General features: G+C 50.2%; 1 protein-coding gene across 1 annotated transcript in view; it reads right to left on the bottom strand.

Moving 5' to 3' along the window:
* Positions 1 to 26,498, bottom strand: part of CCDC60 (coiled-coil domain containing 60) — a 203,770-nt gene that overhangs the window by 5,315 nt on the left and 171,957 nt on the right. The window contains exons 6-12 of the mRNA XM_045296707.1: positions 22,460 to 22,550; positions 17,547 to 17,784; positions 10,695 to 10,779; positions 7,844 to 7,900; positions 4,407 to 4,481; positions 3,743 to 3,865; positions 1,110 to 1,241 (exon numbers count right to left, since the gene is read on the bottom strand). Of these exons, the coding sequence (XP_045152642.1) occupies positions 1,110 to 1,241; positions 3,743 to 3,865; positions 4,407 to 4,481; positions 7,844 to 7,900; positions 10,695 to 10,779; positions 17,547 to 17,784; positions 22,460 to 22,550 (801 nt within the window). The remainder of the gene's footprint in view (positions 1 to 1,109; positions 1,242 to 3,742; positions 3,866 to 4,406; positions 4,482 to 7,843; positions 7,901 to 10,694; positions 10,780 to 17,546; positions 17,785 to 22,459; positions 22,551 to 26,498) is intronic.

Below are 26,498 nucleotides of genomic sequence, written 5' to 3'. Positions count from 1 at the left end.
TCCCTCTTCTAGTCTGCTCCAAGGAGAGGGAAGGGTCTCTCTCTTGGAAGCCTCTCTTGAGAGCCTTATGTATCTTTTGGGTCAGATATTGCTGGGAGAGGAAGTGACACAGCCCAAGAGTGGAGACAGTGTGAAAGGTCCCACCACTCTGCCAAGGTCTCAAGAATGTGTTAGTAAGCTACAGCTTAGGAAAAGTGTGAAATGGATTCTGGGTACATTTGTAGACATGCTCAGCTCTTGATCAGGATCAAGTTAGTGGAATGGCATTTCTACTGTAGGAGAGCGTAGTGGCTGGCACCACCTCTCTGAGCCCTGGTTTCCATGTTTGTAAAAGGAAGGTGAATACGGACACTTCAGGATTCTTGCGAGGACGAAATAATACATGAAAGTGCTGCTGGTGGTGCCTGCCTTCCTGTAACCACTCAATCCCTGGCCCTTTTGTTGTTGCTGCCGGCTCTCCTTGGTGGGGCACAGGGCACCACCCTCGGCTGGCCTGCTTTGCGGTCTCGAGAGCCTACATGCTTGGGGAACTAGAGTGATCTAGACCCCAGGTCTAGGTACTTGGGTGGTGGGTTTGCCTTCCCCACCTTCCCCAGGAGTGCTTGGGAGTTAGTCTGCCATTGCAAGCCCACGTTCAACAGAAGGTGATTATGGAAAGCTGGATTGTCTGCAGCTCAGGGATAGAGGGATTTTTCCCTGGTTGTGCTTGGTAAAGTGTGTGTGTGTGTGTGTGTAGTGGGGGGTGGGGGGGGGAAGCTCAGAGAGAAAGAAGACAACCCTCAAGGAAATGGATTGACATGGTGGGGTGGCTCCAGCAATGGAGGTGGGCATAGGCACAATGGTGAGGTGGGTGCCGGCCCTGGCGGTGTTTCATTCTGCTGTGCACAGCACCCCTGTCAGTGGGAACTGACTGACGGTACCTGACAAGAATCACTAACGTGCTCTTGATTTTGCTTCTTTGGAGGACTGTGTTGGTGGCCTGGGCCGTTTTGGAGGTGGGGCACCTCCCGGCCTTGAAGGATAATGGGGTCCATTGTAATCCTGTCACAGCAACATTCCTCAGCCCACCCTTGGCAAGCGCTGTCCAGGGTGGCTTTTGGGATCTTTACCAGTGGTCCGCAATTTCGTCCGCATCTCCTTTTACTAAGGAGACCTGCTGCCTCATTTTCGCTATGTCCTTTTGAAACGTTGAGACGAGACAAAAAGAATTGAACTTCTGGAGACCGCGCTCCTCTTGGCGCCTACGTGGCAGGGGGTGTGAAAAAGAGGAAGTGGAATCAGATTCTCTCTCTGCTGGTCACCACCCTTGATGCCCTGTGAGGTCTGACCTCACCTCCATTTCCACCCAACCTTGGGAGTCTGGCTAGAGCTCTCTCCAAGGTCCCGAACCACCAGTTTCCTGCTAAGCGCAATCAAACCACGCTCTGGCCATGTGAGTCTGACTCACGGTGACCCTATGGGTGCAGGCTCGGACTGCACATCATCTGTTTTTCAAGGTTGTGACCTGTTGGGAGCAGGCCACCCAGCATTTCCTCTGAGTGGTATCTGAGTAGGTTTGAACTCTTAACCTCTTGGTTAGGAACTAAGCACGTAGTCTTTTGAACACCCTCGGTCACCCCTGTTATACCCAGTCACTTTTTGACTCACTCCCCATTCACCTCCTGTTTCTGGTTGTAGTCATACTGTGTTCTTCATCTGTAAAATGGGGCCGAATAAATGGTTCCCACATCCGTAAGGGGAGGATAAAGCGAGGGCATGTGTGTAAAATACTGAGCACAGAGCAACACACACTGTGAGTGTTCCCTCTCCTCCCTGCTCCCCTTAGCACTTTGTGCAATGCCATTTCTTTCCATGGAGACCTATTCTTACAGAGATAACCAAGTCGCTCCCCTGAAGACAACTCCCCATTTGTCTCAGAAATGTGTGTAATTTGCCCTCCCAGGCCCTGCGCTATTGGCCCCTACAACGTTCTCCAGTTTTATCTCTCTCCATCCCACTTTCCTTTCTGGGAGCATTTTGGGCCGAGACTCTTGATCAGTCTTTGAGATAAAGTTCATTCTCCACACCTGGCTTTGAAGATCTGACTCCTTTCCATTTCTCTCACCACCTTGCAGGCACCCTAAGCCTCAACTTTGCTTGTTTGTTTTTCTTGGCAGTTGCCCAGCCCACTGTGTCCCCCTGGGCCCTGGGACTTGGCTCTTGATTTTCCCTGGTTTTCCCTTCCCTGTGCAACTCTGGGTTTGAATTCCACCCTTGCTACTGGGTGAGATCTGACAGGCGACATCTCTCAGGCCCACTGTGCTCATGAACGAGAGCATAAGAGTAGCACCTATCCCATCTCTCAGACCCACTGTGCTCATGAACAAGAGCATAAGAGTAGCACCTACCCGATAGCATTGTGGTGAGGACCCAATGAGTCAGTAAATGCATGCCAAGCCCTGGGGCCTGCTCCTCGTACATAGCGATTGCCCCAGACATGGCAGCTATTTTTAATCCAGCTGCAAATGCCATTGTCTCCAGAAAGACCCCCTAGATCTTTCTGATTACTCTCCGGGCCCAGGTGGACATCACTTTTCTGTACCTCTTGAGCCCACTCTGTTTATTTACTCCATTGGCAGCCCTCCCCACTCTGTGTGGTACCTGTGGTGTGCTTGTGTGTTCACCCTCCCAGACTGGCAGCTCCTGGAGGGCAGGAGCCTGCACCAGTCATCTCAGTCCCAGGCCCAGAGCAGGGGGTCCATTACACTAAAAGAATGTGAGGACAGAGGGCCAACTGGCAGCCTTTCTTGGACGAATGAGCTCATTGGGGGTGGGGCAGGGCGTAGTCAGTGAGTTTCCAGGATAGAAACACCCAGCTTGCAGCGGCCTCTGGGTGCTCTTCAAATCCTCGAGGTATGCTTCTGGCTGTGCACGAGGCAGCACCCACCGGTCCCTTCCCCCTGCCCTCGACCTTGCCCGTGCTCCTTCCCTTCTGGAGCTCAGTGTGCACCTTTTCTGCATCTCCTTTTAGTAAGGAGACCCGCCGCCTCATTTTCGCTATGGCCTTTGGAAATGTTGAGACGGAAAAGAAAGAATTGAACTTATGGAGACCCCTCTCCTTTGGACGCTGACAAAGGCAGGTGGTGTGGGAAAGGGGTGTGGGGATCAGATCCCCTCTCTGAACGACCCGACCCTTGCTGCCCCTGACCTCACTTCCTTTTCCTCCCCACCCCAGGGACCTGGCCAAAGAACACAGCTCTCAGCTCTCTCGGAGGTCCTGAACCCCCCATTTCTACCATGGAAAGGGCCTGGAATGCCCGCTCCCTTCTCTACACACAGCCAAGTCCTCTTCATACAAGGCATCTCAGTCGTTGCTGCTCCCTTGCTGTGCAGAGATGCTTGCAGAGATGCTGAGAGCTAATGGAACTGGTTGTATTCTCCCTCCGTGGTTTGTGTGTTGGGCTGCTAACCACAAAGTGAGCAGCTTTGACCCCACCAACTGCTGTGGGGTGGGGAGGGCTGAGGCTGTCTGCTCACACACAGATGTACACACTTGGAAACCCTGTGAGGCAGTGCTCCTGTGCCCTGTCGGATCTCTGTGAGTCAGACTCGTCGGCTGTGGGTTAGTGGACGAAGTTCCAGGAGCACATGTAATAGGTCTTCTGTGTCCCTTGATGTAAGCCCCAGCACCTGTTGCATCAAGGCACACAGCAAATGCCTAGCCAGTGTCTTTGTTCCGGTGAGTGGGCCGGCGTGTCCTTACTTCATGAGGATTTCCATCTTGTCCTGGAGACAGAAGCCAGCCTCCTCGGCCACGCTGTAAAACTTGGCCCTCATGGAGGTGCACACGCTAGTCTTGCAATGGGGCGTGGCTTGAGCTTGGCGGCTGCAGGCACAGAGAAGAAAGACGTGAAGGATGGCGTCCCTCACGGGCCATTGCAACCCCTGGGTCTCAAGGTCGTCTGCATGGGGATCCTCCATCCCCACCAGGGTTCTCTCCCCTCCTCTAGAGCCTCCCTCTGCACCCGCCTGGGTGCGTGAAGGTCAGCTGCTCCCAGGCAGCATCGGGCGTTCTTAAACGACTCTTTAGTGACAAAAGATGGAGAGATGAAAAGGGAATTTGGAGCTGGGAGACCCAGGTTCAAATTTCAGTGTCACTACTGTGTGACCTCAGGGAGACGGTCCAGTGTACTGAGCTTCTGTTTGCGTCCCTGTCCAGTGGGGGTAAGGTCCCACCTCTTAGGGTTGTCTGTGTGGATTGAGCAAGGCAGCGAATTCAGGCGGACTCTTTCCGCAGTGCCTGGCACAGCGGGCTTGGGTGCCCTTGTTTGCATTGCTGGGCAGCATCTTGTCTGGGTGTACCCTGCCTTGAAAGTTAGCCTAGCTTGCCATTGGCTCATTCCTTGCCCCTCCCCTCCCACCACCACCACCTGACTGACCTTTTAAACTTCTTCGAGATGAGCTGGGTGTGGCTTTCTCCACTTGTGCTGCTGGTTTTGTCACTGCAACATAAAGGGATGCCCTCCTTTAAAGGGTGCCTCCCGCCCCCTTCCGCCCATCCTCACTATGTCATGACCAGCCATCAGGGTTCCTGTCAAGGAGGAGGTTCTGACTGATTGGGGTCCCAGTCTTAGAACTGATGGTGCTTTTCCCCACCTCTGGGCCTTTGCTTTCTCTGCAGCCCCAGCTGGGAGCCTTTTCCTGGTGTCTTTTGTGGCTGCTCAGCTCCTGCCCAGGTTTCCCGGTGCCTAGCATGCCCATGCACACGCTTGTGAGCTACCTTTGACCGTCGGGCTCTGCGTCCTGTCAGTTACACATTGGCTGGATCTGCTTGTACTTTTTTACCCAATTGGTCTTTATGTCAGGAGGGCGCGTTCCTTTTGAATTCTGTCCTGCTCTCAGTCCCCAGTCAGCCTATCACAGGGGGCCCGTGTTTGAGGAAGAGATAAGTGAGGCTCCCAGTCATTCTTCCTTCGGTGTTCCTGACCCCATACTCTCTCATTGTCCAAGGGTCCTCTTTTCTCACTTAAGCCATTGTATGGAATTGTGCCCTGGTTTGGTGGCAGGCAGAGTTGGGTTCAGGGCCAGTCCTCCCACTACCGCGTCTCAGTCCAAGGGCAAGCAGCTCACTCCCCCGTTAGGTTCTCAGTTTCTGTAGCTGTGAAATTGGCATTCTAATATCTACACCATGGGACATGGATTAACCAAATAAAATCCCGGATACAAGTACTTGGGACCTAGCAGAGGCTCAGAAATAGTATTAACCTTCTTCCTCTTTTCTTTCTTCCCCCACGGGGGGCAAATGTGTTGAACCAGCCATTCCAGGACTCTAGATTTTTGTGTTGCACATACAGGGTGGAATGTTTACCAACATGGCCAACAAGCATGGGAAGAGATAGATGCTTGCAGTCATGAGGCCTTTAAGGGATGTGAATTACAACAGCAACGAGCTATCACGGAACATTAAAACCAAAACTGAAAACAACAAGTGCAGTCCAGGTGTGGAGAGACTGGAAGTCGCACGGTATTGGTAATAGAGATAGTGATCTCGCAGTCCCTCGACTCGGGATATGTCCTGGAGAATTAAGAGGTGTGGCACGAATAGACACATGCCCATCTGTGATCCCCGCAGCACTATTCACCCAAAGAAAGAATCCAAGTGGGAAAAAGGATAAACAAACCTCGGCACACACGCACCATGGAAGACTGTGTGACACTAAAGAATAAAGGCGAATCTGCGAGATCCCTCAGAACGTGAATGTACCTGAGGACTTTCTGTGGCGTGAACTGAAGTCATCACAGCGGTTTGTTGTAAAAGGCCAGGGAAAGGTTTTCACTCTGAAGGAAACACTCTTGGTGATTGCTATGGGTAGGAGTGGAAGTGTAAATTGCCAGCGAGAGGGTAGGCACATATGAACCTGACTGAAGAGGAAGAAGACAACATACACGAAGAAGGCCAGCAAATGGATGACCCTGGGAGGACCCTGGGAGGAGTGCATGAGGTAAGGGCACTTGGATAAACATTCTGGCTGAATGGGTGTGGGAGAGAGAGTGGGAGTATATTAATGAATATAGATATGGGTTGGACAAAGGGTATTTGTATATGTGTATTTACTTTTGATACAAATACAGCCAATGAATGTGGTGGAGCATACAGGGGGAAAGTTTGGAAAACTTCTGAGACATAACCAAGCACCAGGAGGGAATGAGACACAGCAAGTCAGTTAGCATCACATCGCCCACAAAGATAATGTTCTACATCCTACTCGGGTGATTCGGGACTGGGCTCTTCACACTCTAAGGTGCATCTGTCGGTCTCTTCCTGTCCCAGGAAAGAAGAATGAAGAAAACATATAGTCCAACAGATTAATGTACCACATGAATGAACGGCAGCCCCACAACCCCGAGACCAATCGAAGTAGATGGTGCCCGGCTAGCATTACCAACTGCCCTGAAAGGGATCCCTTTAGAAGGGCCTGGACAGAGCGCGAGAGAGATGTGGAACAAACTCAAACTCATAAAGGAGACCAGGCTTATTCAAATAGATACTGGTGAAGCCTCAGTTTGCCCAGTGGTGATAAACAAGCAAATAGCAGGAAACCTTTGCCTGCCTCACTCCTCTCATTTTGGTCTGCTCTGAGTTCCAGCTGCATTGTTCTTCTTTTTTCCTCCTCACTGCGTCTAAGCTCCCTCCTGCCAGGGGCGCATGCTATTCCCCGTGCTTTGTGTCCTCTTCCCAACTCATGGGTTAGCTGACTCCTTTGGGTTCTTCAGGCCTCCGCTTACATGTCAAACTCTACCTGGTTAGCATCCTGGTGAGCACTTGTGTGCACCCTGTGCTGCCTCTGCTGGAGAACATGGCCCACGGTCATGATTATGCGGCCAGCTATGGGCGCATATGATTGACAGTTGACTAACCAACTGACCAACGATTCTCAGCCCAATGTCCAGGGACAAGAAGGTAGACTGGGAAAACGTTGAGCCTTGCTTTTGACCAACCTGTAGCCAAGATGGAAACCACAAGTATGTGCAATCACGTTTCAACTGTGGGAGTTAGTTTAAAAAAATCCATTTATATTCAACACAAATCTAGAATTGTGGTAGTTAACAGACCTACCGTTAAGCCTTAGCTTATAAGTCAATAATAAAGATGCTTATAGATGACTATATCATAAAGTTGGTTTTAGTCCTTGGTATTACTGTAGATTTCATTGTCTTTTATACGAAAACCACTTGCCCTTGACTCATTTTGGACCCCTGGCGACCCTCTGTGTGTCAGCCTAGAGCTCTGCTCCACCAGCCTCTTCAGAGTTGGTTCCCAGGTACCTCCAGGTACCTTGAACTGCCAACCTTGTGGTGACCATTTGAGCCTGTTAATTGATTCACACACCCCTAGGGACGCCTTGTATTTTGTATTATGCATTTAAAGCCTGAATCTTTCAAAGGTTTCCTGAGACTGCCAAAGTGGTCCATTAAAAAAAAAGTTTTGAGGCCTGCTTTGACTGAGTTCTATAAGGGCACTGCAGTTCCTGGGATGTAGGGATAACCGACGAACATTCTCTCAATAAATTAGGGACTAGGGCAGACCTCCCCCTCCCCCATCCCAAATCACCCAAACCACACTTTCCTTTCCCTGGCCTTCCCCCCCTCCCCCCAACGATGCCGCTGGCAGTATTGTATTCTGTAATATGGCTGGGGAGGGACCATGGATACCCCCACCCCCTATCTTCCAGGAGGTAGGAAGTTTGTTTCCAGTGAAGTCACAAAAGAAGGAGGAGAAGTTTCCCGGGGAGGGATTTTCACGGTGAACTCCGACCTGTGGGCTGCCTCCTGCCCCACCTCCTGCAGGCTCTGGCCTTCTTACCTGGATTTGTCCTTACATGCAGATTCGCTCTTGTTTTGTTTCATCATGGACAAGATGCTGTAAAGCAAGAGGGGCGTCTTAAGCTGGCACTGAACCCATAGTGCATCGAGTGCAGGGAATGGCCATGGGAGGGCGTCCCCTTTCCAGAGCAGGTCTCTGCAGAGAACTGCATGGAGAGTTTGCTGGTTAAATAGCTTCCTGGACCCTAATCCTAGAGACTTGTATTCATCAGGCCTGGGGCAGGGCTCCAGGGCCTGCACGTCATGTGGCACCCATACACATGGTCTGGGAGCCAACTTTAATAACCTTAGAGTTCCTCTGTGTTCTTCGAGAATAGGGCTCACTAGGAGTGTTTGGTGGACGTTGAATAAGGAGGATCCAAGGAGAATTGATACTTTTGAATTGTGGTGTTGGCAAAGAATATTGAAAGTACTAAGGGCCACCAAAGGACAAACCAACCTATCTTGGAAGAAGTACAGCCAGAATGCTCCTTAGAAGCAAGGGTGGTGAGACTTCATCTCACGTAGTTTGGACATATTGTCAGGAGACACTATGGTGCTTGGTAAAGTAGCGGGGCAGCCAAAAAGAGGAAAGTCCTTGACAAGATGAATTGTCGGGGTGGCTACAACAATAGGCTCCAGCTTAGGGGCAGTTGTGAGGACGGCACAGGGCCAGGCCCTGTTGGACACCGGGAAGGTGGTCACGATGAATTAGAGCAGACTCTATGGCACATCATAACAGCAGCAGCAACAACAACAATAGTATGTGTGTTTTTGTTTTTTCAAATGCAGCTTCCTCTAGGCTCAGATGAGTGGAGCTGAGAGGAGGTCTGCAGACTTTTAACAAGGGCCCTCAGCAGAGCCGTATATCATCAGGGACATTGGGGAAGCCCTGTTAGGCTGGGGGAAAAGAAAAGGCCTAGACAACTAGGGGCGGTCCCGCCTTGAAACTAGAGCAACTTCGTTGGCTCCTGAGGTTTTCCCCCAGACCCCAGGATTCTACCTCTTTCCTCCTGGGAGCAGATCCAGTGTCTGGAGCAAGAGAGGATCCAGATTCCGTAGGGCAGGCCCAAACAGGCCCAAGACCGCATTGGCAGCCTTCCCAAACTGCCTCTCAGCAGCCCACACTGAAGCCTTCCAAATCTGCTGCCTTAGTGAGAGATCAGGGGAGTTTTTTTCTACCCCCCAGGGAGCTGTTGAGGCTTAGAGATTCCAGCAGGTTCTTGCTCTGTAACCATGGTTATTTTCTCATTAAAACGAAGGCAGCGGCTGCATGATAGGTCTCGAAAAAACTGGGTTCTGGGGAGGTTTTATCTTCAAAGATCTTCAGCTAGTCACTCAGAGCCGATCTTCTCATCCATGAGCTAGGGTGGGAGTGAGGGGGAGCATACCAGTCTCAGCAAGGTGCTGTGAAGATGCTAGGGGGCACCAGGTGTGAAATAAAAGTCAATCCACCAATCACTGTCCCTACCTGTCACTGCCATCTATTGAGTGCTTGCTATGCGTCTGGCCCATACTAAGTATATTGCATGAAATATTTTACTAAATGTTTACAATGAACCATTGCATAGGCATTATTTCCATAACTTCAACACAAGGATTATTTAGTTTAAATTCACGCCCCAATCCTTTGAGTGCAGGTTGCACACAAGCCTCATTTTATAGAAGCAGAATCAGAGAGGTGCAGTAACTCGCTCAGGGTCACACTGCAAGTACATGATGGAGACAATTATTTGACTGCTGCCCAATTCCATTTTCTAGATGAGAGAACTGAGAATTGGGAAACGTCTTGTGACTTGTCCAAGGACACTAGGGTTGGACCCACATCAGTCTGAGTTCAACACCGGTGCCTGTTCGTTCTCAGAAAGGAAGGTGCTTCGATGAGCATGCTCCAAACCAGGACTATCCGGCCCCGGTGCTGACAGATCAGGCACAGCAATGGTGGGGGTGCTTGTGGGTCAGCAGCAGCCTCCAGCATCTCCCAGTGCCATCTTCCTGAGGCTGGTGGAGGCAGCCATAGACAAATCTGTCATTAGCAAGCAGAAGCGGGTGTGATGCATGCACAAGTGCTTTGTGAACTGTAATTATGGTAATAACAATAACCGATAAGTCATAGCTGGCGTCCCAGTAGGCTGACGGCGATGATGAACCTCTTCTAGTGCCTCATTTGTTTTCAGGAAGTCATTTCCCCACTCAGAGGGAATCTGCCCTGGGGAAGGGAACTCCAGCTCCCGCCTGCGTGCTTTCCAAGGTGTTGCAACATCAGACATCTTGGGGACAAGGCTTTCCACCAGGAGGAGGACACCTGAGGTTCAGGTCTGATAACATCTCTTTATGAGCCGAGTATGTTGGTCACAGGCTTGACATTTCAGAGACTCCCCATTGCTTAGGGTGGAAACTAGAATCCCTGAGCTGGGCCTCGAGGTCTCTAGCACCCTCTCCACCCCACCCCCCAACCTGAAAGAGCTGGTGAGCTCGTTCTCTCGCATCATCCCAAAATCTCGGATTGAAGTTTGCTTCCTTGGCAGAGATTTCTCTGACCCCCACCTCTTATGCAGAGTGGTGACAGGAATGGCTGTTGGGGTTAGAAAGACCGAGCTTGGACGGTGGGTTTACCATTCACTGACCTCGAATAGTGACATAAGCACTGGGGGCCTTATTTCCCTGCCTAGCTATAAAATAAAGAGCTTAGCCCCCATCTGTTGAGGTTGTTGTCAAAGTGCAGGGAGGCAAGACAGATGAACAAAGAAGCGAGCTCGGGCATGGTTGGGCCTGGGGAAGGTTGCCTAACTGCTAATGCTCCACTACTTTTCTTACACTCTCTCTTGGTCCCAAGAGTCAAGGGCACATACCTGGGCACTTTCTTTTGAGCCCCGTCCACCACATTTATCCTCCTCCTGGCATCTTCCCGAACCATCTCCAGGAGCTTCTGCAGATCTGATGGAAACAGGAGGGTCACCTTTTGGGGGTATCTTTGGGGCATGACTGTGCAGGGCTGCGTGTCAGGGAATGGTAGAGGGAATACTGATCAGGGTCCTAGAGAGGAGGCTTGGTGTGATTGGCTGGCTGTCATCTGGCCACCCCACTCCCCTGCTTAAAACTCTGCAGCGACTCTCTGATCCTCTTTGAGCAAAGTCTAAATCCCCCCTTCTCACCTATGGGGCTCTGCAGGATCTGGCGTCTTTTTATCCCCTTTCTCCTGATTCATCAGGTTTTCTCTCCTTCACTTCCAACACAGCGGTGACCAGAGAGAACTGTCTCTAATCCTGAGAAGGGACAGCCATGCCCAGAGAACATCCTCTGATCCACATCCCGAAGTTCCAAGCTCGGCATCCCTGGACGGAACTGAACTTTGAATGGTGTCTTAATTGATGTGAATGCCAACTTTTAGAAAACTGGAAGGTTTCACATGGAAGACCAGACCTTTAGCTTCCCTGGGAAAACCCAAATCTGTGTGAGGCTGGCTCCGCATGCCCGTATCCTGCTGCATCCGACCTTGAGACAGGCAGACTTACTGATCCCTGAAGTTCCCAACACGCTTCCTTGCTGTGGTTGCTTTTGATCATTATGCTTCATAATGATGTGTTTTATTTCCCATGGAAAGATTTCTCTGAACCCACCACTCTCAAAAGTTAGGATATGATGTGTCCATGGAGTAAGTGCCATGCTTCAAGAAAATTGGGAGAGTGCAAGGGAAGAATCACCCTATGGATCTCAGAATCAGGGGATGGATTTGCCTGCCCCCTGCACTCACCTTCCACTTCTTCCCTAGCAAGGTGCCTGCTTCACACAGAGTCCACAGGCCTTAGGACTCACACTTCCCATTTCCCATTGTTTGTATCTGTCCACGGTGCTGAAATCCCACAGGCTGAGCTCGATCGCCTTGGTGACTGAGCTTCACCAGAATCCCCCTCAGAATTGAGAGCCACGAGAGACAAGAGGGGGGCGAAGTGGAAAGAGGAATGACGTGGCAGACAGGCATTTTAAGATCAGCAACATGCAAAGGAGTCCAGTGGGCGGTGGGTGTGGGTGGAGGGACTTGTTTTGAGATGAGTTTCAAATAATTACAAGAATCCTGATAATTCCTGGAACCTGAACCACGATAGGGAGTCTTCAACATACATTCTCAGCAGTACAAAGCTGCTCGTGTCTCATCATGAACAGTCTATGGCGGGCATCCCTGAATAATCAGCTAAAGTATAAATGCACCTAACAACTTTTAAAAGCTCGGTTTTGGTGAAGAATAGGTGATGCTTGCACTGTTTCAGAACAGTCTTCAGCAGAATGGCAAATAGTAGTGCTTACCTATCACGTCTCCCTTTCTCTGAATTTCAGAACTTTACTCTTTCGCGCATCCATCAATAGCTCCACTGCCATGAAGTAGTTCCAATTCATAGCACCACTCTATAGGGTTTCTGAAGCTGTGCAAATCTTCATGGGAGCGGAAGGGCTTGCATTTCTCCTGCAGAGGAGCAGCTGGTAGGTTTGAACTGTCGACTTTGTGGTTCGCAATCCGCTGCTTATCCAGCTAGTTCAGGTGCTTCTCTGTGCATTCCTGCCCTGGTCTCATGACGTGGCAACGGACTGCTCACTTGTCTGACCTTTCTTGTAGGTGGTGAGTTTCATAAGGGCAGGGGCCACGTCTCATTTGCCCCTTTCTTTCGCTAGCCTGGGTACCTGTCTTGACCTAGAAGACTCTCGGCCGTCATTTGCTGCATGAATGAATGAATGCACAAGGAAGGGAAAAGGGGGAGCCGGGGAGACTCTGAACTAGATGAAAGGTGTCCCTAACGGATGACATCTCTCCCTGGGGGCTGACTCAGGCTCAGTTGTCAAGATCTGTTTACAAGGACAACTTGAAGGCCATTTAGGTGCAGTCTTGTCTATGGATGCAGTCGGTGGATGCTCAGGAAACGTTGTCAGTCCTTAGTGCTTTGGGGCATCCTGTAGGCCATGTTCACTAGCAACATTTAGGCATTTTTAATCCAACCCCTAAATCTCAAGTGGTTTATCCGCCTAGTCATTTCCGGGCATGATTCCATTTGACCTGAATGTAACCTTCATGTTGACCTGTTTTTGCCCTCTTCTCTCACTCCCGTACATCTTGAATTTTGAAAGATGTTTCAAGAAGCCTCTGAATGAAGAAGAGATGGCCATTTCCTCAACTTTCTTTGCTTCTCCTGGGTACCAAGAAGGAACATCGAATTGCTTGAGTGTTCCTACCACCATCCATGTGCAGACCACCCTTGGGTGGATGCCAGCAGGGGGTTCTAAAGCCCTGCCACACTGGGAGGCCCTCCTGAAGAAACAAGTGTAATATGCACATCTCACATAGTGGACTGCAGATGGCTTTCCTTCTGCTTGACAGCAAGGCCTTTGGACGGCCTGGGGCCTACCAGTCGGAAGTTTCATCTCTCTTGTTGCTGAAGCTGTGTATATGTGAAATAGAACAAGCGCCAGAACTATGAGGTCAGCATCTACTCCCTAGAGCGACTTGGGAGAGGAAGCTGGTTTGGAGAGGATGCAGGTGGGGCAGAAAGCCCCGTGATGGATGCCCACACTCAGAGGAACCAGCTTGGTTCAGTAATTCCCAGGTTGTAGGTTTGTGGCTGGCTCAGGGACACTGGCACAGCATGTTGTCAATGGCCAAACTGTATCCCCAAAGACAGAAATTCCAGCCATCTCTCTTCCTTCCCTTACCCATCTAAGAAGGTCTCCCTTGGCTGTACACATTTCTTTTTCTCTCAGGGGAGGGGTAGTAAAGGATCTCTTGAGTTCCTGGGAGATGCAATGGTTGCAATACCAGCTGAAAGGTTGGGGGTTCAAGCCCACCTCTGAAGAGAGACCTCTGGTGATCTAACATGCCACCCCCACCCCCCATCTCCTTAAAAAAAATCAGCCATTGTAAAGTCCATGGAATAGAGTCACTATGAGTTGGCATTCCCTAGGTGACAATCACTGGCTTGGGTTTTCTTTGGTGGTTATTGGGTAGGAACTGGTTGTAGGGGCACGGTCTGCATCAGATTTCATTTTGAGTTGCTATGTAAGTTGCTAAGTAGGTTGTTCCTCTAGTAGTAGTCTGGGACGAGGAGCCTCAAGAGCTGCCAAAGGAATGGGGCTTTTGTTTCTTGGGAATCCCCCCACCGTTGATTTCGGGATAAGCTCAGTCCTAGGGGAAGCCCCAACTTGCTGTCTTCAGTGATTTGCATCCACAAAGACTTCATTACGCAGCCGGCCCTGACAATTAGACCTCGGTCAAATGGCACATCTCTCAGAATGGGTTTCATGAATTCACAATCAATTTGAGGAGGTTTTAGAAGGCAATGAAAGGCTGGGGAATTAATCTACTTTTGTCAAGACTGTGACAAATGGGATGAAGGTTAAATTATAAATGGAGGAAAGGTTTGGAGGGGCTGAAGTAGGACTTTCTTTCCCAGGGGATAGGTCTCTGGTGCAAATGCACCACCTAGCCATTGGTTGTGTACCTACTGTGTGCCAGGCTGAAGGTGAGTGAGATTTTCCAGGTCGCCACCTGCTGGGTACTCACGTTGCCTCTCTTTTTCTTCCCGTGGAATAGAACTTGGATTCCTTCTTGTGAGGGAGGCTTTCACCGGGACATGTTTCTGAGCTTCCTTTGCAGCGAGGTGTGCCCTCTTGGGCACAGTGAGACTTGAGCGGAAGAGTGGTATCGAGCCTCTGCAAAGGCTGCTTAGACTCTGCCAGGAGGGGTACCTCGGTCCTTTGCCAGCATCCTTCTGCTTCCTTCTGTGAAGACTGGGGGTTTGCGAAGTGATTGAGCAGAGCGCCACGGAGAAGAGACATAGAAGGAAGTGGCAGCCCTGGTAGTCTTTTAGAGCTATCCCTCCAGTCCTGGGATGGTCTTCTGTAGTCGCTAAGAAATTGAAACTTGGCTTTTTTTAAGCCATGGCCTTTCAGGTCTGACCCAATGCAGTGAGGTGTAGTTGTAAACAAAAATTAAATACTCTGTGAAAGCAAATGCAAAGGACGAAGACGTGGGAGACATCTGACTAAGATGTCAGAAAAGGCTTCACAGAGGGGACCTTGAAGCTGGGCTTTGACACTTGAAATGGAGTCCATGGATTGAAGGTGCAGAAAAAGGAGGACCTGTAGATTGCTTAAGAAGGAGAAAGTGTTTGGGAGTAGGGAAGGCCAAGTTTAAGATAAAAAGTTGCAAAAGCTAAACCTCTGGCCAGTGTACATACTTGTCTGGACTTTGTCTCAAAGGCACCAGGGAGGCATAGACAGCTGTTGGTTCCCGTGAAGAGTTCTGTATCAGATTTGGAGTTTTGAAAGGCCCCTCTGGCTCAGTGGATGGGTGAGGGCAGGAGACTAATTAAGGACACTGTTGTCATCTGACAGGTGGTGAGAATGGAGACCAGGGGTCCAACTCAGGTACCAACAGGGCCAGGCACCAAAAATGAGTGACATTGGCCACTTGTGTAAGGAGAGTCAAGTTCCCCCTTTGGTCTGTTTCTTATTTCCCATCCTTTTTAATAGAAACTTGGGTCAAATGTAAGAGATGATATGTGAGTTGAGAGCCAGATCGCCCAGGTTCAAATTCTGGCTTCAGCCCTTCTTAGGTGTCCTTGGGCAGTGAATGCCAGCTCTCTCTGCCTCACTTTTCTCATCTGCAAAACGCGCTGATAAAAGAAGCTGGAATGATGTCTGACACCTGGAAGTCCTCCTCAGTTTCAGCCGATGAACTACTATTGTTGTCATGATTCTAAGTAAGACTGGAAGGTCGACCTGTTGTTAAATCACCAATACTCAGCCCACTGGGAGCAGTGGCTGGGGGTAACAGGGAGCAGTGGGGCCTGTGGCAAACGAGCATGCACAGGCCCTCGGCCCAGGGAAGAGTACCAGCTGATGGCTCTCAGACAGACAGGCTTGTGGGCTCATTCCCCAAATCAGAATTTTCAAGTAAAATACCTTAATGTGAAAAAGGCCAAGCTTTTTTGTTGTCCAAAACTTGTGTGTCTTGAAAAAAATCCCAACTGACAGGATCAGGTTTGGACACCCAGGTGTCTGTCTCTCAGTCAACGCAAAAGCAGAAGGGGTGAAGGAAGGTCGGGGCCAACAAAGTTTTACCAGCACGCTTGATGCAGACAGTTGGTTAAAGGGGGGATGGGGATGGCCATCAAGGCAGGTCCTGTGGGGTCCTCTACACCTGGAGAGGGGGGCGCTGATCTCCCCTGCCCCCAGTGCCCTCAGTAGTGCCCTGGCTACTGTTAGCCCCGGCCTCTGTGGGGAGAGCCAAAGGCCAGTCCTGGAGCCACTTCTCCCCTCTTCGTTCAGAACAAGGCCTTTAGCGTGCAAAGCCATGGGCATGGGATTAGTAACCACCCAGAGAGACCCTGGAAAAGTCAACCATCTCCTGCCACTCCTGTGATCTGTGTCTCCCACAGACCTCCAGTGGCACTTTGAGTGATTCCGAAATTCTCACTTTGCTCCACAAAGGCCCCCTGCGACCCAGACCCCGCCTCTGCCCCCACCTTCTGTCTCTGGGCTGCAATTTAAACCCTAGAGCTGTGTGGGGCTTTGCTGCCTGCAGAGCTAGGTCTGATCCATCCCCACCTACAGCCTCTCCCTAGCCCTTTGACTTTCTCCTGTGCACCTGTGGTCTGCAGCTATCTTGTGGTTTCTAGCTTTCAACTTTCTTGTTTATTGTCCGTCTCCTTCTCAAATGTAAACTTGGGGAGGGAGGAACCCGCAGGCACACAGTAGGTGCTCAGTAAATAACATGTTGGATGAAAACAGGTTGAAGGAAATCTCTAAGAGTCACACATCTACCATTGCTCAGAGCTAATGCTAGCAAATACTTAGCAAACAGCTTTTCAGGACTTGGCGTGGCCTCCCAGCCTCTTGCTGACAAGGGAGGTGGTGAGAATTTTTCTCAGTGGCAGCCCATCCTGTCCATCTATGAGATTGTTACCCTTCTACCATCTCCAGTCTTGGCCCATCAGGGCTCCCCCTGGGCTGGCCATTGGGTCCCAGACTCTGAAGTCTAGTCTACCTTGACCTCCAACTCCCTGCCATCCTCACATCCCTGACAGCACAGCCCCGCCGAGTCTCAGTTGCCTCAGGCATTCCTCACAGTCTAAGAGACCCTGGCTGAGCATGCCTGTCTCGGTTAGGACCCACTGAGAAGACCCAGCAGATTGGCTGCCGCAGTAGGCCAGGCCTCTTCTCAGGTCAGTGCAGAAGCTCTAAAGCCTGTGCTGTGGAGATGGCCGCCCAGCTCTGTAAATGATCGGAAGATCGCTTAAAATGGTGTGCTTGACATGAGGGAGGTCTGTGGCATGTAAATGACACCCAAGTAAAGCTGGCAAAGGGGAGAGACGCCAGCCTTTAACGACGTGGTGTGGAAACAGTGTGAAAGTCTCTGCATTATGACATTCATATTGATGGCAGGTTAAAATGATACCACTCCGTCTACATGGAATCTTGGGTGGCCTCCCTAGGAGAAATAGATCAGTAGAATCCAGGTTAAGCAGTGTTTTTCTGATCACCAGTGGGGGAAGGCAGGGCTGACCAACGAAACTGACCAGGGCTCTGAGCTCCCTGTGTCCTCCTGAAACTAGTCCTAGATGAAGACAGAGGTGGAGCACAGGGGGCCTTGGTGGCTGCCTCATAGGCATAGGCAAATGGTCGGCGCAGGTGGTCAGATCTGAGGCAGGACTTACTGAGATGAAGAGGCTCCTCATCCGCCTTGGTTGAGCAGGACTCATTGTCCTCGATGTCCTTGCTGCCTGTCCCCTGGGTCACCACACTTGGAGGCTCATCGGAGCCCGGGTTCACAGAGATCATGCTGCTCTGGGGGGATGACCCCCCACTGGTCCGAGACAGACTGAGCGTGGAGCCTCGCCGGCTTGACTTTCGGACGGTGGTGCGGAGCGCTGGGACTTTGGGTTTCTTGGTTTGCTGTAAAGAGTGCAGTAAGAGGGATTTCAGAAAGAAAGAAGGTGGGGGTGGGGTGGGGCATAGGCGGGGAGCACAGAAGAAGAAAAGGAGGAGGGAAGAAAATAAGGGAGAACCCGTCTCTGAGGGTGAGTTCCCTTTAGCTCTTTCCAAACACCATGAGACATAGCCTGGATCTCTAGAAGGGCACTCTAAACTCCACTGTGTGAAGTCAACGGGCTGGGGCTGGTTCTATCCATCGAGTGTCTTGGCTGCCTGGGCGTCCTGACCGTGGAAGCCGAATTTGTGTTCCAAAGATGTCGCCATGGCCCAGGGCCGTTTTTCACTTCTCTTTATCATCACCCCAGGGCTAATTATTACACTGTGTAGAGAGGATCAGTTGAATTCATTTAGCTGTATCTTGGTTCGGACCCTAAACTGGATTTATCAACTTCTTGATGACCAAAGTAATGCCTGGGCCTCAATGGATGAAGGGCTCTCTTCCCAGGGTTCTCAAAAGAACACAGGAGGGGAAAATTCCAACCTTGAAACGTGGGGGGTAGGTTTGAGGGAAGTAGATTTGTGTGCTGGGGGACAAGGCAGGGTTATGGTGGGCAGACAGGACTGGACAGCAAGTCCTTGGCAGTATTAAGAATCATGTAAGGAGCATGCGGAGTCCCTGGGAAATGCAAACAGTCAAGATTCCAGTCTTTCTAGAGGTGCCTTGGAAGAAAGGCCTGGTATTATCCAGAACAAACGTGATCCACTTCTGAAAAACCAGCCATTGAGAGTCTGCAGTGAGCAGTCCCACTCTGGCATGATGGGTGACTTTGAGTCAGGGCTGACTGGGTGACCACCACTCTGAGGGGCAAGTTCCGCAGCGGAAGGTGGAACTTTAGAAGGGTCTCATTACAGCTGTGTGTGTGTGTGTGTGTGTGTGTGTGTGTGCGCGTGTGTGCATGCGCACACGTGTGAACCCTCACCCTAGTCATACCCTCATGCTAGTCATGATCCAAGTCTCAGAGGCCTTCTTACTTATCCAAGGACCCACAGCTAGCAGGTCACAGAGCTGCACTTGAACTTAGTCCGTGCTGACACCAAGCCAATCACAAAGCTTTCTGTCTTGCTCACTGGCATTGAACATGCCTTTGACCCCAGTCATGCTGGTGATTTTGTCTGGTATTTAAAAGACCGGGTTTACCATGGGGAAAGAGTAGGCCTCCGCTGCTGCTGACAGGTGAGCTCAGCATAGGGTCTGGGTTTATCGTGTGCATGCAGTCAACAGAAACAGCTTCATTTATTTTAGGGATGTTAAGGTGAAAGCCTTTGGAGAGCAGACAGCTATTTGGATGAATGTGGTGCTTGGAGCTCTAAGGGAAGACACTAGGGGGAAGGGACCAGACCGAAGGCCACCTAGCATTTAGTAAATTCTTAACCGTGTGGGGACACTTGTATGAAGCAGGATGCCTTTCAGGAACTCACTCTGTGATCAGAAGTGATTGTTTTCCTCCCATTGAGTATGGAAATTCACTGCACTAGGAGGAGGGAGGGATTTCATGGGTTGCACAAAGGAAGGAGAGGGTGAGGGAAGGGGGAGGTGGGAAGGTGGGGGTGGGGGTGTAGCCAACCAGATGGGGAAGGCTGTGGTGTCTAAGACATGGCACACCCCATCTTCCAAATTGTAAGTAAAAACCTCAAAGCACAAATGACAGAATGCATGAGCATAGGAGACACGTGGGGATTGGAGGGCACATAAAGCACTGGAGGAACGGGGTTCAACTAGATCCAGGAAAAGCAAATGACGAAGTGGGCAGGCTCTGTCCTCACAGAGATGGGGAGTTTGGTATAGTTTCCCGTTTGCTGGCTCTGCTGCTGGTGACAAGCTTGTTGGTCTGGCAGGAGCCCTGTCACCATGGCAGGGAGGGAGGATGTCCCACACGGGTAAGAGAAGTCCCTTACTTCTGGCTCATCGGGCCTGATGTGAGCCTCTGACTCTGGGAACCAGATTCGTTAGACCAGGGCCAGTCTGACAGCTTATGGACGGATTCCGCTGTAGAGTCAGCCTGGAGTTTTGCACTGAGCACTGGACTATGAGCCAGGAGGTCTGCTCCCTGCCTCAGTTTCCTCAGTTGTCACCAGTGGAGAGAGTCGACGGTGAAGATCTAAGAAGAGCTTTCCACATCCACAGCTCTGCACATCTTCCTGGAGCTGGGATTTTATTCCATGCTCTGAACGCCGCCATTAATTAAAATTCAATTAACCACCCCAGCTGGGACATCCAAAGCGGAGGCCTGACACTTCTGATTAATTGAGAGTGGCAGGGAAATAAAATGTTGGGGGACGATGTGACAGGCAGCTCCAGCAGCTTGCGTGCCCTTTATTGAACTGACTCACTCAGATTTGGCTTCAGTCCCCAAACGGCTCTTCTTTATTTTCTAGATTTTCCTCAAAAGTGGTATTAACCGGCTCCTGTGTTCCACCTCAGTAGGGACAGTTTTTTGGCAACAAAAGAAGATTTTCCCCCACTGGCTCCCTGCACTTTCTTAGAAACAGCCTGCAAATGGGTGGGCCTCATGAAGTCGTGCTTAACCCTCTAGCATTTCCACAATTGGGAGCTTAAACCCTAGCTTCTTGGGTCCCTTTGTAAGTGCTAAACCCTGGCCTCCTCCAATCCTTATGTGGCAGAATGAGCTGAAATCGAGCTGACTCTTGCCGGTAGTTTTCTGCAGACCTCACCCCTCCCTACTGTTTGACTCCCCAGCTCGCCTCCTCATTTACAGTGCTTGGCTGGCCCTTGGGGGCTCCACAGTTCGTGAGCTTGGGCACTGCCAGGCAGAAGAGCCTATCAGGTGCTGCAGACTCTGCCAGATGCGTCTCTTACCACGGTTGTGTGGGGCGAAGGAGGCCAGGGGCAGGAGAGAGACAGGACTTGACCAGGTTCACACGGTGAGTTAGTGCCTGAGCCATGTCCTGATTCACAACTTAGTACTGCGCCAACCACCACGTGTCTAGGACAGAACCCACACGCTTTCCGAGAGAATTCACTTTTGTGAGAAAACAAGTTCCACCATTCCCCACCCTCCTCCACTCCAATTGTAGTCAAGACGATTCCTGAAGGACATTTTCTTTTTAAGGAAAAGGTTTGTAGCACCTGCTTTTTTTGTGAATTTCTGGAGACGGATATGCGTGTGGTCTCCATAGTAACTTTCCGTGATAAAAACAAAGACTCCTATCTCTGGGGTCTCTCACCCCTGAAGAAAGAGCAAACACTGGTGATCACATCTTTATGAGGGGCGATTATAATGGCATCACGGAGAGCATGGATTCATGTTTCATAAACCGACACTGCTTTAACTTGGGGCTCTCTCATGGCCCAGCTGGGGTACCTCAGGCCAACAACCTACCCTCTGCATCCCAGCTTCCTCCTTGCCCACCTGGGGTAAACGCATGCCCTGTGGGAGTATCAGGAGCCCGAAACTGGATGAGGAACCGGAAGAGCTTCCTGAGCACAGAACTTGTTGCTGTGTTGTTTGGTTCTGTCTCCCAGTGGCCCCACGGTGCACAACACAACACTGCCCAGTCCCGTGCCACCCACACACGTGTTGCTATTTTTGAGCTCATTGCTGTAGCCGATGGGTCTGTGTGTCTCACCGAAGGCCTTCCTCCTTTCTGCTCCCCCTCTGCTTTGCCACCCAGGGCGGCCTTCTCCAGAGACTGGTCTCTTCTGATCACATGGCCCAAACACGGGAGAAGAAGTCTCGCCACTGTTGATCGGAAGGAGCATTCTGGCTATACTTCTTCCCAGACAGAGCTGTCCCATCTTCTGGAATTCCATGCTAGATTCATGTTTCTTGTTTTTGTTTTGTTTTCCCCTCAACACCGTAATTCAAAGACATTAATCTCTCTTTGGTCTTCTGTTTTCATTGTCCAGATTTGGCATGCATATGGAAGTGATTCAGAACACCAGGGGCACCTTAGCCCTCCAAGTGAGATACCTTGGCTCCTAAAAATGATGTATCCATAGTGACAGTCAGCATTTCTAAAGTTTCCAGATTGAGTTTCCTTTGTGTTCCGGGTTCTTCACGGACATTGTGAGGTGGGCAGGGATGAGTACTCTGCCTACTTTGTGGGTCAGAGAGCAAGGTAACAAACGCTCTTTAAATATCACCGCTTGCCATGATCATTAGTCAGGTTCTAGTTTGTGGAGCAGATGAATTGGGGACGTTTGGGTTTAGGAATAGCTTTGAGTGACAAGAATAGATTTCCGTGTCCTCTTAATAACAACACTAAGCATGCATTCTAGTTTGCAGAAAGTCTCGTGAAATCCCTCACTTTTTATTTTCAGACTGAGTATTAAAAAAGCAGAGAGAAATGACTATTATTGATTCGAAAGACAGGCTGAGGTGAGCCCATTTCCTCTTGGTGACATCTTATTAAGCAGTGCCCACCGCCCCTCCCCTGCCCAGTCCCCTGCCAAGTGGTGTCCAGCCAAATGTCATTTTTTCTCTGATCCTCAGACAACCATTTTAATTAAAATTTACAAAAACCCATCCAATAGCATGTGCTTCTGACTTTCCTTAACATTGAGAACCAACTATGGAGAGAGAAAAAAATCCCATCAAAGAAAAGACTGGCAAAAACACACCCAACGATGTTGGTGGCCGGCGGCTAGAGGGCTGTGTCCTGTGCCCTGGTCTACCTTGGATGCCGTGACGAAGTGTTCCCACTTCTGTCCCATGGACTTGTCCTTAAGGATTTTTTTCACTGTGCTCTTGCTTCCACCTGGGTCCCTGAGGGAAAAACAGTTGAGTAGCGTTTTCTGTTTCCAAAACACTTGGTTTATTACAACAAACTGTTGCTCACACCGCCCCCCCCCCCCCCACTGTCTCCCTTAGCACTTGTGAAGGAGGGAGGTGGATAGTTCTCATGGCTGGGCTTAGGGGGGAATGGTCTGAGGAGTGAAAGTCAAGGTTAGGAGTGGTCACTGCTGCTGGGTAGGGCTGGGGGAAGTGGTGTGTGTGTGCGCGCGCACATGCATGTAGGTACATGAGTGTATCCCGGATGTATTTGCATTTTGGACACAGGTCCCCGTCTAGATTCTGGGCAGGTTTGCAATGACTCTGCAGGTTGACTGAAAAGCTTGTCTGAATCCCTGCCGGCCCTGGCCCCACCCTCAGGGACACTTGTGAGTGACACAGAAGAGGCATTACTGGGTTGAGGTGGGATGGGGGTGGGGGGGTGATGTGGGACTCAGAATGCAGCTAGCAGGGGTTTGGGTTTGGTGAGCGAGTGCAGGACTTTCAGTGCATTCTCACCGTTTAACTGCAACAGAACCTCGTGCTGGGGCCGTTGCCGCCCAGGTTTACAGATGGAAAAACAAACCCAGTGGCTCAGTGACTTGGCTGGATGCAGGTTGGCCAGGAGGAATGGAGTTGAAGCTACAGGATGCCTCTCCAGAACCCCTCCCAATTCCAATTTCTCTTTTTCCCTGGAGCACCCCTCCTGAATGAGATCCGCTTTAGCACCACGAGACCAAGACAATCTCCCTCCCCACTGATAGGTAGGACACAGAATCCCTGGCATCTCTGCCGGTGCCAGGCTCCATCCCGTCAGAAATGCAGGGGCTGGAGGGGCTGCCCAGTTATGAATGGGGGCATTTTGGAAAAGAAGGGGGGCCCTGGAATCTGGGGCAGCCTCCTGTTATCAAAGACATGGATATTTCTGCAAGGGAATGGGCCCGGGTTGAACGTAAATGGGATAAATGATAACAAATAGCTTCAGGTCAGGTTTTACAACCAAATTAGTTTGGTTCACGTCAGATGTTGTTGCCAAATAAGTTATAAAACAAACGCGTTTTCAGAGCCTTTTAGATTTTGGGTCTCTATTAATAAGCAGGTAGAGTCCAAGCCACATCCATCCATTTGTTTATTTGTTGGCCTTTCATCTATCATTTCCTGGGTCTTTCTATCTTTATAACTTTTATCTCTGTTGAGAAACTTATTAGCCCATCAATCTGTTCATCTTGTGATCTTGTGTTTTCATCTCTCTGTTGATCAATGTAGCAATCTATTGATCTTTAAATCTTATTTATCTGTCATTCCACTCACTCACCCCCTCGTTCATCTACCCGTCCATCCATCCATCTCCGTCTTTGTCCCCATTTTCTCTGTAGATGTGATCTTAGATGAGTGAGGTCCTTTCAGCCATTTGGATCTTAGTCAGCTTAGATAGGAATGGGAAGATGGACAGGCCACTTCTGAAGGTGGGGACGGGGACAGAGAGCAGGGGAGGATGCCAGGATCTAGGAGGACTAATGTCATCAGGGCACACCTTAGCTAGGACTGGCTTCTTAAGATGGAGCCCGGCTAGCAACAGCACAGGCAGGCCTGGGTGGGGAAGGTACAGCTTCCTCTCCGGTAGGGCCCTGCTGAACTTTACCAGCTCAAGGCTGAGGGTGTGACACCAAGCCTTCTATAGGATCCCATGTTTGAGTACACAGGGAAAAGCCCTCTGAATAATTAACAGTGAAGCTCACTTAATGTGGGCTCTGCCAGCCTCTCCCCCGAGTAATCAAATTAGGGAATATTTAAAATTCATCCGGAGGGAGAAGGAGCCATACCTCAGTCCTCTAAATAATACTTAAACTAGTGGTGCTTTTGAAGTCTGATTTAATGCTCACCAACTGGAAGCTTTAGCTTTTCTGCATAGGAGCATGTCCTTCAAGACCACAGGGCTCTTCGCTTCCTCCCTTTGCTAACGCAGCTCCTGCTGAGCCTCCAGCCTTCTGCTTAAAGTTCAAAAGCAGCCCCCCTTCCCCATGTAAAATTAAATCTGGATCCAGCCAAGCCTTCCACATCTTAAATATGCAGGCTCAAGCGGGAAGATGGAAGTGGGCTGTTAATGCTGACTTAAATGAGCTAAAAAGGCACCCTGGTTCCCACAGATTTTCAAAGCCCCGAGCCCTTGCTCCTGCAAAGTCACGGGGAGAGAATGAAGGGGTCTGGTTAGGCAGAGCCGGGCTCTCTGATGTTTCATGCTCAGTAGCAGGTCAACCAAAAGAGAAGATCAATCGAGGGAGGGAACAAAAGCATTCAGTGCACAGACCCTGTGCCAAGTGGAGGTGGTCTGGAGAAGGTGGCATGCGTGCCACCCCCCAGGTATCTCAGTCCTCTCCTGCTCCTTGAAGTCAGGTGTAGCATGGTGACCATCTTTGCTCAGACTTTTGCTGTGGTCAGATGCTGTGGCATTGGCCCCTGATTCATGGTGACCCTCTGACCGACAGCACAGCCTGCTGCCTGGTCCTGTGCCAGCCCAGTGATACACTTGCCAACGGGTACCGTTGTGATCTCCGGGCTTTTCACCGGAAATAAGGAAATGAAAGAACTGAACAGAGAGCAGGCTGCTGAAGAAGACAAAGTGAAGCGTTTCAAGGGGCTATGCAAACACCTGGAGGGAGAAAGCCAAAGGCAAGAACACGCTCAGCCTGTCTCCAGCCGAAAGAACGGAAGAAAACACGTAAGCCTTGGGTGGAAAGACAAAGTACTGAATGATGCAGGCGGCATCAAAAGGAGATAGAAGATTATTACTGTACCGGAAATAACTGGTCGATGACCCACCATTTCAAAAGGTAGCATACGATCAAGAACCAGTGATATGGAAGGAAGAAGTTCAAGTGGCACCAATGGCATTGGCGAAGAACACGCCCCCAGGCGTGGACACAATACCTGTGGACATGTTTCAACAAGCGGATAGACTAGCGCAGTGCTGGAAACACTCATTCTCCTGTGCCAATAAATTTGGAAGACAGCTACCTGGTTACTGGACAGAAAGAGATCCGTATTTGTGCCTCTTCTACAGGAAGGAGATGCAACAGCAGGCACAAATGATCCACCAGGATAGTTAATACCACGTGCTAATAAAATGTTGCAGAAGAAAACAAAAAAAAACACACAGTCGCAGCGTCCATTGATGGGGAGCTGCCAGAAATTCAAGTCAGATTCTGAAGAGGATGTGGAATGAGGGGTGTGTTAGTCTGGATCCTTCAGAGAAACAAATCCACAGAAACTCATGTATGACAGAGTTTTATATAAAGGGTAAGATCACATCAAGAAAACATCCCAACCCAGTGCTGCCCAAGCCCACAAGTCCAACATTAATCCATTAACGCCCAACACCATTCCACAAAGTCCTCCATCTCACAAAACAGATGCAATGATGCCGACTGCAGGAGGACAGCTGAGTCAGTGAACGTGTAAGCATCTCAGTGCTGGCAGGGGTCTCCACATGGGTGCTCTCCAGCACCAAGGGCTGCATCGGGGTAGGTCCATGTGGCTTCTCCTCAGGGATATCTTGCAGGAAGTGAGCCTTGCCAGCTAAAGCAAGGAACTGACTAAGGCAGCTTCACCCTGGTCCGACCGTCAGAAAGCAAGAGACCTGAGAACTAGAAAGGCGAGGCTCACGGAGCCATTCATCCCCCCCGCCCTTCAGTGTCTATCAGCCAGGTTGGCACAATAAACTAACTACCTCAAGGGGTATTATGGTTGATGTTAGATGAATTTGAACTAAAAGCAGAGGATATCAGACAGATGTGTGTTATCAACCATACAAAGGCATTCGATGGTGTGGATCATAACAAACTGGATAACCTTACAAAGCATGGGAATGCCACAATATGTAATTTTGCTCATCTGGCACGTGTAGGCAGACCAAGTGGTAGTTGTGTGGGTAGCACAAGGGCA

This window comes from Echinops telfairi, unplaced genomic scaffold, assembly GCF_000313985.2.
Source record: "Echinops telfairi isolate 266 unplaced genomic scaffold, ASM31398v2 ScPeMD7_7412;HRSCAF=8450, whole genome shotgun sequence".
NCBI lineage: Eukaryota > Metazoa > Chordata > Mammalia > Afrosoricida > Tenrecidae > Echinops > Echinops telfairi.
Note: the sequence above shows the minus strand (reverse complement) of the source record. Positions and strands in the feature narration are given on the sequence as shown.